The sequence below is a fragment of the Mobula hypostoma genome, chromosome 7 (assembly GCF_963921235.1).
Source record: "Mobula hypostoma chromosome 7, sMobHyp1.1, whole genome shotgun sequence".
NCBI lineage: Eukaryota > Metazoa > Chordata > Chondrichthyes > Myliobatiformes > Myliobatidae > Mobula > Mobula hypostoma.
The window spans coordinates 35,732,588-35,751,186 of NC_086103.1; the positions used below are offsets into that span (position 1 = coordinate 35,732,588).

Here is an 18,599-nt window from a genome sequence, read left to right on the forward strand (position 1 = left end):
AATTGTAGCTGTCGTCCCTTTCATCGGTGAAGAGACTATGGCTGTAGGAAATGTTTCTGGACAAATGTGCACCAAGTATACGGTTTCCTCTTGTTTTCTGTGTGTCCTGCGCTTGCCCAGTAGGAGGAGATTCGCCCAAATATCCATTTTAGTGTAGACACAGGTATTTTTAAAAACGCTTAGTGTGGATGCCTGTTTTTACGCAAAACCGGCGTTTTCAAAATTATCCAGTTGAGTATGGACGTAGCCTGAGAGCCTGATTGTGGCAGGCCATGGCCTTAATTCAGTGCAGCAATGACAGCCTTGCGGAGCAGTGAGCTGAACACTGACCTCTCCTTGTCTCCTGCCCTGACACCCTGACCTTCAATCTGGCCTGGTGCTTAATTGGCCAAACCTTTGGTCATTCCTCACTCTTGGACTTGGGCCCGGCCCCCGCTGCTTCGACTGTACCTCACCTCCACTTGCTGTGCTCGGTTCTGCTGAATCAAACCACCTCCAATGGCCAAGCATTTGCTCATTCCCTGCTCTTGAGCTCAGGCCCTACTGCCTCGACTTGGCTGTCCCTGCCATGCTGTGATCGTCCTGCATCTTCGAGACTTCAGTTCAAACAGGTCTTACAGGTGACTCAAAAGCTCAAGCAGTCTATTGATTGTAGTGATTATATCTGAGAAAAAGTATGTCTAATAGAGTAATCTATAGTTTTGTTTGCCTGCAGCAAATTTTCACTATGTTTATGCTTCAAATTTAGATAAGCAAATAGGCAGTAGGTTGTGTGGAGAATGAAGGACTGTGTAGAAGCCATGCATCTATCTGCATGATATTCTGTGTTGCAAGTTTATTATGGTAGTTAGTCATGTGGATGGACGTGTGGTAAAAGCAAAGGGTTAGTTATGTATTCATGCTTTATTCTGGTTGGTTTATTGCTGGGAACAGTTGGGTGTCATACCTTGTCTACTACTGAATTACATTTGAAATCATTTAAGTATGTTTAACATTGCTAGTCTTAGGTTATAATTTTCATCGCTTAAAGATTGTATGCTTTGCTAGTTGCTAATAAAGGGCTTTTGCTTTGGCTTTTTAAAGATTATTATTGGATTGATCAGAGAGCGCGTCATATAGGATAACTCCCCATGCTTGCTCTCTAGCAGCGGCATTGGTTTGTTCGAGTTGCCGCTATAGGCTCTTAGAGTTGAATAACCTGTTTCTTTGTTATATATCATATTGTTCTATGCATGACAACTGATGCTTGTAAAATGACCAAGATTAAACTATTGCCCTTGAGTCAAAAAAAGTTTAGGCCTCATTATTAAATACTCATTTAAAGAAAAAAAAATGCACATCTCTCTGACCTAGTTTTGCCAGCTGTCTATGCTATTTTCCTTTCAATCATAAAATAGAAGGACAATTTACCCAGATTAGCTGAAATGGACTCCCTTTTGATTCTAGTTATAAAACCTAAAGTGTTCTGTAGTCAACAATAGTTTCAGTTGTAAATGTCAGACAACAGCCTTCATCACTTTCATGATTCCTCTAGGTAGCATGGTCTTTCCTTGGTCCAGTATGCTTTCCAACAAGAAGCACAGAAATTGGCCCCAAGCTGCGGGTTTGCCTGCTGCTACAGTCCAGAAGAGGAGACGCCTGAGGTGCTGTAGCGTGGCATCCGTGCTCGGTTGGGGGCTGGCCTCTCCCATCAGTGCTGCCCCTCTATTGTTTGATAGGTGGAATGATAGGCTGCTATAAACCATCAATTTGTGGAACTTGTTACTCACGGTCTTGGACTAGAAAATGTGTTTTCTTGCGTTTTCTTTCTTGCTATTTTGAATGCATGTGTATGTTTTGCATGCTGGCTCACTCGGCTGTATTCATGTATGGTTGAGTAATAATTAACTTTGATTTGAAATGTCTGAGAAATAGTGATTGCTGAAACAGATGGCAAGTAGTTGCGGATATCTGAATACAATTTGATCAGTGATTTGAGGAACAGTAAATCATTTTGATTGTTTTCAAAATGTAAGAATAACATGCAGAGTAATTTGAAGCCGAAGGTATTTGCTAAGGACGTGGGTATATCTATAGAAGCAAACCTTGGTGGATGCTTTATCAGAAGTAACGGTGGTGATGAAAGTTCACCGCTGTGGAATTTACTCTGTACAATGTTGTAGCAAAATGAAGAAAGACCTCCTGACATTTGGCAATCGTTCTTAATGCAACCTAATATTTGCATCTTTCAAATGAAACAAAACTAAAGTTTTGCCTTTTTAATAGAAGCATTAAAATATACCTGGTTATAGGCTATTGAGTAGGATTTCATACTGGTAATCCAACATGCCTTAATTTAAATGATCGTTAGCTATAGGTTTGCAGGTGGACATTAAATTGTTTGTCTTAACACTGCTTGTTTTGGCCAAGCCGATTGAGCTCAGCTGGGTCTTCCATTCAGGAAGCCAGTTATCCTTCCAGGAAGCCTGCGAGCTCTCTGCTTCGTCTTTTGAGCAGAATAAAACTACCTATGTTGTCATGCAATTGGGTGAACTTGTTTTCCATTGAACAACATTTTCAACTCCACATAGTTCCCTCAGATCAAAGATATAGCTGTGGGTCCAAGTTAGGCCTTTGTTTTTGTATGATACAATGAATAGTCTTTCTTTGCTCCGACTCAAGACCTCTCCATCAGTACTTTGTGCTGCTTCCTGCACTCAAAAAGAATTGGAAAAATCCTTAAATTTTAAAACTTGACCCTACTTAAGATGGCGCCAGTAATTGGCAACTCTGCGCGTGCTGTCCCAAGCAAACGGCCCTCTACACTATCCTATACCCGAGAAACCCTTCTAAGCCTCCAATCTGCTACATCTAGCAAGATCAACAACACCCTGGCGAAGCTGCTGACCCAGCTGGAGACCACCGCGCCAGAATTACTTCTTAAACTCCGGACCACACCTGGACCCGACCATCGAGGCCTGGTCCAAGGCCCGCCAAGTTCCCGGAGATCCGCAGCCTGCTACCGTGCCAGAGAGCTTGGAGATGCCCATTCCGACCAGCACCTCTCCGGAGCAGACGACCACACAGAAGCAATGGCGGAGACCTCAAGGTGCCCCAGACGCTTCCCCAGAGTGACCACCGTAAAGCCCCGTTGGTGGCCATCCACAGCTGCTGGAAGTGAGGTCTCCGCCGCCAACCTCGGAAATCAAGCCCAAGGCTTGGCGGGAGCGGAGGCCTCTGCAACCGTGACTCGGCTACGGACTTGTTTCAGCCAGGAGCCCGGCCCTCCGGGATTAAGTGTCGGCTTCGGGGCCCAAACCAATCGACAGCCCGGGCCCCCGACTGCTGGAAGTGGCAGCGGAGCCTCCCCCGTCACTCAGCCTGACCCGGAGCGCCCGACGACACAACCCGCCAATCGATCCCCGTGGGATGCGTCCACCAACCTCAAAGAGCGACAACAACACACTGCATCGATGGAAACCTGGAAAGATGCACTATTTACTGAGGAAGCGTGGGAAAAGAGCTATGCTGCTGGTCAGATTGAAGCTGAGGGGCTTCAGGGCCCCTGTGCCCACCATCCTACTAGCTAATGTGGAAGCCATAGAGAACAAGGTGGATGAACTTAAAGGGAGACTCACCTACTGCAGGGAGATGCAGAACTGCTGTGTATTCTGTTTCACCGAGACCTGGCTCTCCTGTGCCATCCGACCAGAGGAATTTTCAATCCATTGGATGGACTGCACGGCATCTTCAGGCAAGATGAGGGGAGATGGTGTCTACCTACTGATCAACACTGCGTGGTGCTCGGACACAGTGGCACTGACAAACTCCTGCAGCCCGGACCTGGAACACCTGTCAGTGAAGTGTCGTCGCTACTATCTGTCACAGGAATTCACCTCGGTCATACTGACGGCGGTCTACATTCCCCCCGCAAGTGGATGTGGAGTGTGCTCTGAACATACTGTATGCCAACATCAGTGAACTTGAGACCAGGTATCCGGAGGCTTTGCTCGTTACAGCCGGGGACTTTAACCAGGCCAACCTCAGAACGGCACTGCCAAAGTTATACCAGCATGTCTCCTGCCCCACTAGAGGCCCGAATATACTTGACCACTGCTACACAGAAGTCAAGGATGCCTACCATTCCGTCCCACGACCTCACTTTGGAACATGGGACCAGCAGGCCATACTCCTCCTCCCAGCTTACAAACAGAAACTGAAGTGGGAGGACACGGTGTCAAAAGCAGTGTCGCGTTGGACAGAGGAAACGGATGAGGTACTCCGTGACTGCTTTGAATCGATGGACTGGTTAGTATTCAAGGGCTCGGCAGCTAACCTCAATGAGTATGCCTCAGCTGTCACGGACTTTATTTGGAAATGCATGGAGGACTGTGTGTCTCGCAAGACGATCCGGGTATTCCCTAACTGGAAACCTTGGATGAATTATGAGCTCAAGTCCCTTTTAAAGGCTAGAGCTGTGGCTTTTAGGGTCCGGGGATACCAGTCGCTACACGGAATCCAGGCGTGAACTCCGGAAAGCCATTAAGGGCACCAAGAGGTAATATCGAGCCAAGTTGGAAGCCCAGGCTAACCAGAGGAATGCCAGTAGACTATGGCAGGGTCTAAATGAGATCACCGGGTGCAATTAAAAGGCTGGAAATATCATTAACTGTGGCACTTCTCTTCCTGATGAACTTAACGTATTCTACGCAAGATTCGAACAGAAGAGCGTCCTGCTCCCTCCGGATGAACTGGACCTGGTGGCATCGAGATTCATCGTCACCGAGGAGGACATTAGAAGGGCCTTCCTGAAGATAAATCCAAGGAAGGCGACGGGCCCAGATGGCATCCCAGGACTGGTTCTCCGGGCCTGTGCAAGCAAGCGAGCAAGCTGGAGTGTTTATTGACATTTTCAACTGCTCCTTGCTTCAGTCTAAGATCCCCTCGTGTTTCAAGAACGAAACGATAATCCCAGTGCCGAAGAAGAGCAAGGTGGCATGCCTGAATGACTATTGACCTGTGGCTCTGACATCAATTGCTATGAAGTGCTTCGAGAGATTGGTTATGGCACACATCAACCACAGCCTACCGGTCAATTTCGACGCTTTGCAATTTGCCTACCGGAGTAACAGGTCAATGACAGATGCCATCTCTCTGGCCCTACATTCCTCCTTAGAACACCTGGAGAATAAAGGCTCCTTTTCATTGACTACAGCTCTGCCTTTAATACCATCATTCCAAATAAACTGATTCCTATGCTTCGGAACCTGGGCCTTAGCACTCAGATCTGCAGCTGGATCTTCAACTTCCTCACAGACAGGACCCAGGCTGTAAAAATAGGGGACAACCTGTTCTCTACAATTACTCTGAGCACCAGTGCCCCACAAGGCTGTGTACTCAGCCCCCTGCTGTGCTCACTGTACACCCATGATTGTGTAGCCAAGTTTCCATCGAACTCAATATATAAGTTTGCTGATGACACAATTGTAGGCCATATCTCGGGTAATGATGAGTTTGAGTACAGAGGGGAAATTAAGAACCTGGTGGCATGGTGCGTAGACAATAACCTATCCCTCAACATCAGCAAGACAAAGGAATTGGTTGTTGACTTCAGAAGGAGTAGTGGACTGCACGACCCAATTTACATCAGTGGTGCGCAAGTGGAACAGGTCAAAAGCTTTAAGTTCCTCGCGGTCAATATCACAAATGACCTGACTTGGTCCAACCAAGCAGAGTCCACTGCCAAGAAGGCCCACCAGCGCCTTTACTTCCTGAGAAAACTAAAGAAATTTGGCCTGTCCCCTAAAACCCTCACTAAGTTTTATAAATACACCATAGAAAGCATTCTTTTAGGGTGCATCACAACCTGGTATGGAAGTTGTCCTGTCCAAGACCGAAAGAAGCTGCAGAAGATGGCGCAGCACATCACACAAACCAATCTTCCGTCCTTGGACTCACTTTACACTGCACGCTGTCAGAGCAGTGCTGCCAGGATAATCAAGGACTCGACCCACCCAGCCAACACACTTTTTGTCCCTCTTCCCTCCGGGAGAAGGCTCAGGAGCTTGAAGACTTGTATGGCCAGATTTGGGAACAGCTTCTTTCCAACTGTGATAAGACTGCTGAACGGATCCTGACCCGGATCTGGGGGCCATACCCTCCAAATATCCGGACCTGCCTCTCAATTTTTTTGCACTACCTTACTTTCCATTTTTCTATTTTCTATTTATGATTTATAATTTAAATTTTTAATATTTACTATCGATTTGTAATCCAGGGAGCGGGAAGCGCAGGATCAAATATCGCTGTGATGATTGTACGTTCTAGTATCAATTGTTTGGCGACAATAAAGTATACTTCACATGATCTATTTTAGACTCTTAACATTTCTCTAACTGCTTTGATTATCAAATCAGGAGAATGGGGTTGAGGGATAGACATCAACCATGATGGAATGACAGAGCAGACTGTGTGTGATAAAGTTAAGGGAATGGGGGATTCTCAGATTCCTGTAAACAATGGGTTAAGTACTGACTATGTCTGTGACTGCAGTGTGTTTGAATAATTATGTCTCAGCTGTTTTCTTTGGAGCAAGATGAGGGTTAAAGTTCACCCAGATCCACATAAGATATCGTCTGTCTTTTCACACCTTTTGATTTTGACAAGAAGTCAGTACCTGCTGGAAATTAGACAGGACATTCCTTTCTTAATTAAAGCATAAATCTGACGGATGTTCTTATCTTTGTAATTAAGTTGTGGCTCCAACAAACCAGGTAGCACATTGCTTTCTTTAATTAAGGTGGCTGGAGTGTCTATCAAACTGATTGTTCTTGTGTATCAATAGTCCATTGACTTGGCTGGATACATTTGACTTGGATACATTTAAAGCATTTTTACGTGGTCAGATCATTTCTTACTCAGCTAAGCTTAAAAACAGACTAAAGTTCCTTTCATGTGTTAATGATATTTGTATGAAGAAATACTTTCAGGCACTATTGCTGTTTTGAAATCATTGGTATTCCGAAATTGAACCTGAGCAAGCTAGGGTGAACAACCTCACTTCTAAAGGATGGATGGATAAACTAGTAAAATAAAAATCTTAGTTAGAATGTTTTCAGAATTTACACAGTTAATAAAATATGTATGCAACACGTAACAGAATCTTGATTGTGAACATAATCATTTGGTGTAAAACAACTGTGAAACTAGAATCTGGTCGATTTAAAAGAAAATTATTTTTTCTCTTGCTAGAAGCAGAAACACCAAGATGAAATGCCAATCTGCAGCATTATTCTAGCTCCTGTGTGTTACCAACCAGCTAAAGTATGGCAGTATGAGCAGTTCCAATCTTGCACAACTTTTGAAAATGTGCCTCTTGGTAAGTTACCCAAAATCTCCTGTTTCATTATGCCTGTATTTCATCCAGAGCTGCATGTCTTTATTTTTTTAAAAAAAGTTGCAGCAGCATCATTTGAGATGAGCCTACTCATATGAATATGAAGCTAATAGCACGCCTCAAATAATTGTACTGGTTTCTCACAGTGGTAAATGGTTCAAAGTATTTAATCAACTATTTTAGAATATGAAATAATGTTGCAACCTGTTTATATACGTAAACTTTGGATAATTTTAAACCCTAGATCAAGGGTTCCCAACCTTTTTAATGCTGTGGGTCACTATCATTAACTGAGGAGTCAGTGGACCCCAGGTTGGGAACCCCTTCCCTAGATGGCCGTGTCATTGCTATCATGAATCACATTTGTGCATCAAGCTGAAATACTTGAATATGCCTTTCCTTGCTTGATACTAAGGCAAGAACTAGGTATTGCACTCATTACTTGCGTATGTTCTGCCTTACTTGATATTAAAGGAATAACTGGGTAAGCAGTAATTGCATCACTGGACTACACTTTCTTCCGTAAATCTTACTTTAATAGTTGAAAATAATGTCACGGTAGTGCCATGGTTAATGTAATGCTGTTACTGTGCCAATGACCTAAGTTCAATTCCTCTGCTGTCTGTGAGGAGTTTGTACATTCTCCTCGTAACTTAAAGGGTTTCCATTATTCAAAGACATACGGATTAGTAGGTTAATTGGTGACATGGGTATAATTAGGTGAGATGGGCTTGTTGGACTGGAAGGATCTTTTACCGTGCTGTATCTTCAAATAAATAACAATAAGTGTAACTAATACTGATAAGTATGATACAAAGTTATTTTGCGTTAATTATATCTATTTGTTTATCACAGAAGAACACCTAGCTAACTCTTGAAATATACAAAACATTCTTTTGAGTTGATTACCAATTTATAAATAAAAATCAATAATGGAACTACGCAGGTCATGCAACATTTTGGCGGAGAAAATGAAAGAGTTAAACATTTCAAGATCCTGCGTCAGAACTGTTTCTCTCCACAGAGGTTACCAGTATCCTTGTATTTGCTTTAGATTCTAGCATCTGCTGTCTTTCTGTAGTTTGAGTATGTACTTAAATAAGCCAGAATACTGGAATTGCTGGAAATTTGAAATATTAATAGAAAATTATGAAAATGTATATAGCAGGTCTAATACCAGCAGATCCACCATCTGTGGAGGTTATATCAGTTTGTTTCAGGTCAATATTTTTTCTTGAAGGCAATGATTGCTTAAAGGTTCATGATTGTTTATTGTCATTTCCAGGACATAAGTGTACTAGAGAATGAAATACAATAAATATAACTACACAAGTTAGATTGATTGTACTGTATGTCCATAAAGTGACACCAGGCATAGGAGTGTCTGTACAAAAGGTGATACTGGCAGAAAATGTTAGTTGTGGTTGCAGAGAGGTGGGTTAGTAGGTGAAGATGTTCATCAGTCTTACTGCTTGGGGAAAGTACCTGCTTTTGATTCTGGTAGTCCTGGCGTGGATGTGATGTAGCTTCCTCCCTAATCTGAATCTGACAAACAATCCATGAGGAGGCTGAGGTGGGGATCCTTCATGATGTTACTGGACCTTTTCTGGCATGCTTCTGTATATACAGTATGTCTTTGGCAGATAGGCTGATACCGGTGATGCATTGAACAGTTTTGACTACTCATGGAGCCTTTCAGTCCATACAGGGCAATTTCCATAACAAGCAGTGATGCAGCTTGTTAGGATGCTCTGCATTGTGCATCTGTAGAAGCATGCGAGCAGCATTGTGCATAGTCCGGCCCCCTTCAGCCTCAGAAAGTAAAAGAGTTGATGAGCATTCCTGATTCTGTAAGATGTGTTCTGGGAGCATGAGAGGTTGTGCGGGATGTGTTTTTCTAAGACTATAAATCATTTCCTTTTGTGTTTTCTGTCTAATTTCTTCTCATTATGCAAAAGTTTTTTTTTACTTGGATATGTAGTTAGAAATTGCATCCACTTGCATCTGTTTTGTGTTTCTGGATAGGTCCTATCCATTGGTAAATTTAATTAGGTTCCATTTGTCAGCGCTCACCCTATTCCAGGTTACATTTGTCCATTATAGTTTAAGACATCATCAATTACTTAACAACACAAACTGGAACAAAAGATTCACACATAAGCTTTATAAATGATTCTAAATAAAACAAGGTGTATCTTACTATTAGAATAATGAAATGTGTGAATTAAGTGAGACGTGTAAATTTTATAAATTAATATAAGTCCCTAGTAAATTGTATTCACAAAGAAAAAATCTGATAGCCCTCTATGGGGGTTTAAAAAAAGGTTTCTGTGAGCTGATGTGCAGTGGTCAATCCTGTTTCCTGTCTATTTTACTCTCTACATACTCGCTCTGTTTAGTGTGACTTCCCACTTTACCCTGTACCCCATACATCCATACTTCCTCAGCCCATTGTGAAGAATTTATTTTAAAACTGCTGACCTGAAAAAAATGAATGTTGAAACTTGTTCCTTAAATGAAAGAAAAATGCTTATTTAGCTGTCTTAATCCAACAAAACATACTTACTTGATTCCCAAATTCCATTCTTATGTGTAACCACCTCAGACTTCATTCTGCACATACCACACCATTTTTTAAATTCAGTGTATATCTTTGACTAAAATGAGATATTCTAAATGAAGTCATGCCATTACTTGCATGATGTAATGTTCCTGTTGAATGTGCAGGAGGCCACAGATTGACTGGAATGAAAATTGGTAGGAAGATTAAAGTGGCTGGCAAATAATAATACAGGGTCACTCCTGCAAACTGAATGCAGGTACTCCACAAATCAATTACAAAGTTTGTTTTTGGGTTCTTCTGTGTAAAGCAGATCATTTATGTGAACAGTGAGTGTAGCACTCTAAATTGGAGATCTGGAAGACTGGGTTTGTGAATGGTGTGGAAAGAAAAGATGGAAAGACAGATGTTCATGGCAAAGTGCCAGAAGATGGGAAGTGGTTGGTGACTTCCGAATCAGTTAGGGAAATACTTTGGGATGGATTTCCTTGGAGAGGCAGAAGGATGACACAGAACATGCACCGTTAGTTACCAGTGGATATCATAATGACACAGATAGGTGCCTGTGGCCAGCTTCAGTATTCTTGTGGTCTCCAGAGATCTTATCTGGAACATGGGAAGTTTTGAAATCATTCTAGAAGAATTTCAATGCCTCATTATGTTTTGTCTTAATTAAATGTGTTACATGCTGGTAAATCTTCTCCCAAAACATATACGTGCAAAGGAAATGTTCTCTGCCTTTTTCTTTCTCTAGTACTGTTCACCGAGTTGTACTGATTTTTTTTTCTATTTTAAATTGCCCATAGTATGTTGTGATGAAGGCAGATTTAAAGCATTTTGGCATAGTATGGCTACATAGGACCTGGTGAAGTAAGTGTGTGTGTGTATGTATGTTAATATTTGAAATGAAACTTAGTGGGAGAAATTGAATAGAGAAAGGTGAAAGGAAAGGAAATTTATAGATTTTAAGGAAGAAGAGGAATTGGGCACATTCAAGTGAGGTAGTAAGGGTGAGTGCCAGAAATGAATAAGATGTGAGATGGAATGGTAAAGGCTTGGAAAGAATTGCTGCAGGGAATAGCATGAAGGGGCACATATTGATGAAATTACAAAGACTAAGCCTGGGGTTCTAGGATGGTTCGGTTATAAGCCATTTTATAAAAGTAAGTTAAGAACTTTGCAAAATTCTGAAGTATTTGTCACAGTAATTGTATTAACTTAAAAGCTGGTTTTTAAAGTGTATAGGTGGTAATCCCTAAATTTTTTCCTTTATATTTTAAGAATACCCTATTAGTAACTTGCACCTCTAATGTAATCGGTTTCACAGAATGATTGAATGAAAGACAAATGCTGGCCATGATTGGAGATAATGGTGAAAGTACTGGGTTTTGAGAAGTAGAGATGGTGAAATAACTCGAGTATTAAAAGAAATAAGAGATTGGATTAACTGGCACTTGGAAAGACAGGGATTAATCAAAAATAAACAAAATGACATCATGGGGGGGGTGAATTATTTGATTAAATAACAACAGGGCAGTGCAGTTGCTATAGGCAGCAATGTTAATAACCTTATTGTTACAAATCTTCATGACTCCATGTTGGTAGTGTTGTTGTTGACTTGCTCGTGATAGTGAAGAGTATTGTCTTAGGATGACATTAATCAGTTTTAAAAAATAATGTGAAATTTTAATAAATGTGAAGTGATGCATTTGGGGAGGACAAATATGACTAGGACAGAAACAGTGAATGATAGGACTCAAGGAATTATTTGGAAATCGAGAGATCTTGGTGTACAAATCCAAGTATCCATCAAGATGGCAATGCAGCTAAATAAAATGTGAAGAATATCTGCCTTTTTCTGGACAAGACATTAAATATAAGAACAAAGACATTCTGAGGCAACTTTACAGAAATTGATTAGGCTACAGCTGAGGTACTGTCCCAGCCTAAAGAAAGAACATGAAGGAAAGCGTGCAGAGGAAAATAATTCTGGATATTGCCTGGGCTGGACCACTTCAGTTATAGGGAATGACTTGACAGGCTGAGTTTTTTTTCATCTCCATTAGCAGTGGAGATTGAGGGGTAACCTGCTTGAGATAGGTAATATTATATGGGAGCATAGATAGTAAAAATGATTGAAAATGGTTTTCCATAGCAGAGGTGTCTAAATCTTGAAAGCATAGGTTTTAGGTAAGGGATAACAGGTTTAGAGGGGAAGTGTGCTTTAACCCAGAGTAGTTGGAATTTGGAATACGCTGCCTGCCTGAATGGACGGTGTTTGCAGATACTCTTGTGTTTAATATGTTTCTCGATAAGTGCTTGAGTTGCAAATGCATGGAAGTTTATGGACCAATACCTGATAAATGGGATTAGTATAGATGGGTACTAGATGGCTGGTATGGTGGGCTGAAAGACTTGTTTCTGTTCTTATGTTTCTGATTGTATAAAATGCTTAAATAATAACATTCAGGTTATGAAAAAGTCTTTTGGAGGTCCCTACTCTTATGTACTTTTTAATCTATTGGGATTAGAATTCATTGTTTTCTGAACCACAAAAACATATCCAGCAAATCATCTAGTTGATTCAATATTTCAGGTTGCTTAGTATAAATTGAGAGAGAAACAAGTTTTAAGATACAATTAAATGATGAAAAAAGAAACAAAAGGAAAATCTGCAAATAGATCAGGATTGAGATTGAATGACTGAAGGGATGACAATGAAAAGTGCAAAAGAGAAGTACTGGGTCAAGAAATATTGCGCTGGTCTAGAAGAAATCTGAATGAAAAAAGCAAAAATACTACCAATGGAAGAAATTTGAAATAAAAGTAGAAATGTGGGAATTACTCATTTTCTAAAATTGTTGAATTCTTGAGTTCATAAGGTTGCAGCATGGTTGGTCAGAAGGTATGGGTGATGTGCTTCGGTCTTTTGGCACAGTGGTTTAGTTGGTAAAGATACTGCCTAACTGCAGCAGCCACCCAGGATCTGTCAGTGTGGAGTGTCTCCTGCATTGAGTTCCAGAGTCATGAAATTATATTGTGGCTTTATAAAACTCTGGGTAGGCTGCATCTCATGTATTGCAATCAATTTTGGCCACCTCATTATAGTTGGGATGTGGATGCTTTGGAGAAGGTGTAGAAAAGGTTTACCATGTTGCTGTATGGATGAGAGGACATGTGCTATAATGAAAGGTTGGGCAACATAGGGTTGTTTTCTCTGGAGTGGCAGAGGGTGAAGAAGACCTGATAAAAGTTTATAAGCTGTATACCTATGACTGTGTGGTTAGGTACAGCTCCTGTGTCATATTTAAGTTTGTTAATTACACCACTGATTGCTGAATCAGAAGAAGTGACAAATTGTCAGGAGGGAGATTGAAAATCTGTTTAAATGATATCATAACAACAACCTCTTACTCAGCATCAACAAAACCAATAGCTGATTATTGACTGCAGGAGGAAAAAACTGGAAATCCTCGAGACATTTCCCATTAAGGGGTTGGAAGTAGGTAGGGTGGGTAACTTTGAATTCCTCAGCATTATCATATCGGAGAATCTGTCCTGGGACCAGCACATAAATGCTATCATTAAGAATGCACAACAGGATCTCTACCTTCTTCGAAGTTTGCATAAATTCGGCATGTCACCTGAAATCTTGACAAACATCTATAGATGCACAGTGGAGAGTATCCGAACTGATTGCATCACTGCCTGGTATGGAAACATCAAAGTCTAGGAATGGAAAAGTCTACAGAAAGTGGTAGATACAGCCCGATCCATCATTGAGCACACTTCCATGGAGTGCTGTCACAAGAAAACAGCATCCTCATCAAAGACACCCACCGTCCAGGCCTGGCTCTCTTCTCATCAGCAGGTGATATAGAAGCCTTGGGTTCCCATCACCAGGTTAAAAATTCAAATGTATATCACCATATACTACCCTGAAATTCATTTACTTGCGGGCATTCATATTAAATGCAAAGAAACAGTAGAATCAATGACAAATGCAGACAACATAGGCAAACAACCAAAGTGCAAAAGACAAGCTGCAAATATAAAAAAGATAATGGACACAACCAAAATAATAATTAATAAATAAGGAAAAGATATATCAAGAACATGAGATCAATAGTTCTTAAAAGTGAATCCATTGGATGTGGGAATAGTTCAGTGTTGGGATGAGTAAAGTTGAATGAAGTTATCCCTTCTTGTTCAAGAACATGATAGTTGAGCAGTCAGGGACAATTAGTGCCCTACAACTCATTTCATAACCTGCAGACTTACTTTCAAGGGCTCTGCAATTCATTCCAAGTATAATTTTTTTTATTTGTACAATTTGTCTTTAGCACATTGGTTGTGTGTTAGACATCGTTTATGTATATTTTTTAATAAATTTATTTTGTTACTTTATTTTCCTGAAAATGCGTGCAAGAAAATGAATCTCTACAGTGAAATATATGCAATATGCACTTTGAAAACAAATTTACTTTGACTTGGAAATTCATAGATTAGAGAGCTGATAACTTTTTCCAGGGTTGAAATGTCTAATAAGAGGGGCCATGCATTTAGGTGAAGAGCAAAATTCAAAGGATGTGTAGGAGTGATGGATAACTGAAATGTACTGCCAGTAGTCGTGGAGGCAGGTATGCTATAGGATCTTGGACAAGCATGCAAAAATGCAGAGAATGCAGGAAACCGACCTATGTGCAGGCAGAAGTGATTGGTATAATTAAGTGTTATTAGCTTAATTAGTTTGGGCCAAAGGGCCTGCTCCTAGGCTGTATTGTTCTGTTTTTATGAAAGCTTGGGTGCTTCAGCTTCAGCTTCTTCCTGTCTCAAAGATATGCAGGTTGATTGGTTAATTAGGTACTGTGAAATTCTTCTAATGTGTAAATGAAGAATAGAACCCGGGGGAATGGGTGGAAAGGCATTGAGGATAAAAATAAGATTAATGTAAATGGATGCTTACTGGTCAACAATGACTCAATGGGCTAGAGGGCTGTTTCTATGTTGTATTACTCTGAGCTTCATTGAACAATGTAAATGGCGAAATTGGAATGGAATGGAGAATTAAGATGGAATAATCGGAAGCTTGGAGTCCCATTTCACAGACAGCATTGTATTGGGTAAAATAGTCATCCAATCTGGGTTGTTTTCTCAATTAGAGAGAAGCCTGCATCATGACCAGTAGATACCATAAACCACAAGGTAAAGGGGCACTGATTTACTGCGGATAACAAAAAATGTGGATTTTTTTTTCCCTCTGGTCCTGCCGAAGGGTCTTGGTCGGAAACGTCAACTGTACTTTTTTTCCATAGATGCTTTCTTGCCTGCTGAGCTCCTCCAGCATTTTGTGCGTGTTGCTTGGATACCATTTAAGCTTTTTTTTGTTGTACCCAATAACACCCCCTCCAAATAAATATAAATATGCCTTACAGTTTTCTAATAGCATCACTGTCATTAGTGAACATATTAAAATACTTAAATACCAAAAAGGAAATGTTATTAGTTAACAAGCTCCTTCTATTGAATCTTACAAGCAGTGGCAAATTTTGAAATTGCAAGACGCAGCTGTGTAAATATAAAAAGTTCTCTTCAGTTCAGCGCACAGCAGGAAGCCACTTGACATGAGATCTTGACAGTGAATACTGTATTTATACAATGATTGGTTTCTGGATGTGTAAATATATGTGAATAATTTGTATGTGGTGGATAATGAGGAGAACTGAGTATCTGGCGAAGTGGAAAGGGGACTGGGGTAATGATGGAGATGAAAAAGTGTCCTGCAGGAAATGGCACGGTCAGAGCCTGAAGACGAGATGTTTGATGGTGGCATTACTTGGAAGTGTGAAAAATGGGGGAGGATTGGACATGGAGACCAATTTAATGAAAAGAAACAACATATTGTGGCTAACACAAGGGGGCATAATTTTAAAGTGCTTGGAAGTAGGTACAAGGGGGATGTCAGAGGTAATTTTTTTAATGCAGATATGTGTATGGAATGCACTGCCAGCGACAGTGGTAGAGGCAGATACAATAGGGTCTTTTAAGAGCTTAGAAAAATAGCAGTAAGGAAATTCTAGGCAGCTTCTGGAGTATGTTACACGGTTGGCACAACAGTGTGGGTCAAAGGGCCTATAATATGCTGTAGATTTTCATGTTCTATATTTAAAAGAAGGGGAAAGAGTAAGAGTAGCAGCATAGGAAACAGAACAAATTTGATCAGGAACCTTAATGTAACCTGACAATGACCTTCCCTTTTTCTCTCCAGAATTTCAACTGTTGTCTGCTACTTAACCTTTTATTTTCTTTAATTTTTTTTCCAGTTTTGATGAAAAGTCATTGGATCTCAAATATTGTCTCTAAATATTTTCCTGCTGAGTTTTTCCAGAATATTCTATTTTTAGTTTATTTCCAGCATGCAAGGTATTTTGTTTTTATATGATTGGATGTTTGGATAACCAAGATACTTGTTCAGATACTTGTTCAGCCTTGTTTAGGTTTACTTGATTGCCACCCAAAGAATACAAGCTTCTTCAAGCAGAAATTACCTTTATGTAAATATCTCACTTGTTCAATTAATTCTGTTAGAGAATGTGAAAGGAATTTTTAAATAGAAACAAAAACTAATGAAAAATATAACAATTTGACAGCATCTGAAAAAGACAAGCTAACTTAAAGTTCTGACTAACTATAGATAATATATCAGAACTTTGGTTTAACTGAAGATAGACACCTGAAATTGTTTTTTTAAGATACTAATAAACCTGAATTATTTTAACAATTTCTATTTTATTATGTTGTTTCTTCGTTGGCTTTAATAGCACGATCTCATTATTAATGAGTGGAAAAAAGTAAGGAAAATAAGATTTCAGTATTTAAGTGTGAATCCACTAAATGATGGTGTTTAGAAGGCTCTATATGTTTTCAAACTGGAAATGCAGTATTAGTATGCAATTACATTAAGCATTTAGAAAGGCAGATTCTGGTCTTTATTACAAGTGTACAAAGATGACAGGGTTTGCTACAATTATGTAAGACTTTGGTTAGACAACATCTGAACAACTGCAAACAATTTTGGTCTTATTTCAGGACATATGTTTCAGTACATCCGATTCTGAGGGATCTGCTTGCATTGGCTTCGCAGCAGAAAAAGGTTCACAGATTAACTCCTGAGATAAAGAAGAATTGAACTCTCAAAGAATATTATGATCACATTACAACATAGATTCTGAGTGAGCTTGATAGGGTTAATTGACTAAGGATGTTTCCCTTAGTAAATATTGAATGATGAGGCATGGTTTTACCTATACTGTATTTTTTTCCTCTTGTTTGTTAGGAATTTCTTAAAGGATCGTTAATCTTTGGAATTTTCTCCCAGAGAGATCTATGAATGTTGAGTCTTAAGCATGTTTCTGCTGATATACATCTGGAATATAAAGAAATATTACATGGTTGTGAGACCAGGGAGAAAATGGAGTTGGAGCCATGTCCAGATCAGTCAAAATCTTTTGATTGGGAGAGCAAGCCTGAGGCTAAGACAGTTGTGCTTGTAATGCTGGTGAAATGTGACTTCGTTTTGACTTTATTCATGTGCTGGATTATTTTGTAATTACTTTGTTTTTTTTCTCTTGCAGACATTATTATTACCTCACCTACTTGATCGTGCTTGTTCGAAATTTTGAAAAAGCTCTTCTGTATTTGTCAAATTCGTATTTTTTTATTAAATTAATTCATCAGTAAAAGCTTTATTTAACCAGAGAATGGGGGGAAAAAAAACTTCTAGTAATTGCTTAATTTATGCTTGGAATAAAAATGTCCAGTAAATATTTATTTATGTAAATGAATTTGTAATCTTTAACATATTCATGCAAAATAAAACCAATGTTGCATCTATATTTGTTGGAAGATTGTATTATTATGGCAAAGAGTTTAGATTCAGTTTGTTGAAAGTTAGAATTACAGAGGATTATAGAAATTAAATACTATAAATGTAATGTGGTTTACCATCCAGAAAAATGGTGCCAGAGAAACATAATTTAAGATTGTTTCAAGAATTATATTTTTAATATATCTATTCTCATTTTGATTCAGTCTTGTAAGACCATAAGATAGATATAGGTGGAGAATTTAGCCATTTGGCCCATCAAGCCTGCTCCACCATTTCATCATGATTGAAAGCCCTTAACTCCAAGTGGAATCATAGGGATCTTGTCATGTCGGTGTTTTTTTTAGCAGGCTTTCTTATTTTTACAAGGCCGAGTTGCTAGCTTGACGCTCAACCCAGCATGGAAGCGTGCAAGGGAGCCGGCTGGATTTGCACTCTGGAGCCTTCGCTCCAAAGTCCGGCGCTGATGCCACTACGCCACCAGCCGGCTACCATTTCATCATGGCTGATCCATGTTCTTTCGCAGCCCCAATCAGCTGCCTTCTGCCCATATCCTTTCATGCCCTGACTAATCAAGAATCTTATCAACCTCTGCCTTAAATATACTTGGCCTCCACAGCCACCTGTTGCAATGAATTCCACAAATTCAACACTGTCTAAAGAACTTCCTTCCATCTTCATTCTAAAAGGAAGCCCCTTTATTCTGAGGCTGTGTCCTCTGGTCTTGGACTCTCCCACCATAGGAAACATCCTATCTACATCTGTTCTATCAAGGCCTT

The 18,599-nt window shown here is 40.0% G+C and overlaps 1 protein-coding gene across 1 annotated transcript in view; it reads left to right on the top strand.

Moving 5' to 3' along the window:
- Positions 1-17,741, top strand: part of LOC134349892 (uncharacterized) — a 45,546-nt gene extending 27,805 nt beyond the window's left edge. The window contains exons 12-13 of the mRNA XM_063054856.1: positions 7,231-7,357; positions 17,570-17,741. Coding sequence (XP_062910926.1) covers positions 7,231-7,357; positions 17,570-17,595 — 153 coding nt within the window. The 3' untranslated portion in view covers positions 17,596-17,741. The remainder of the gene's footprint in view (positions 1-7,230; positions 7,358-17,569) is intronic.
- The last annotated feature ends 858 nt before the right edge of the window (positions 17,742-18,599 follow it).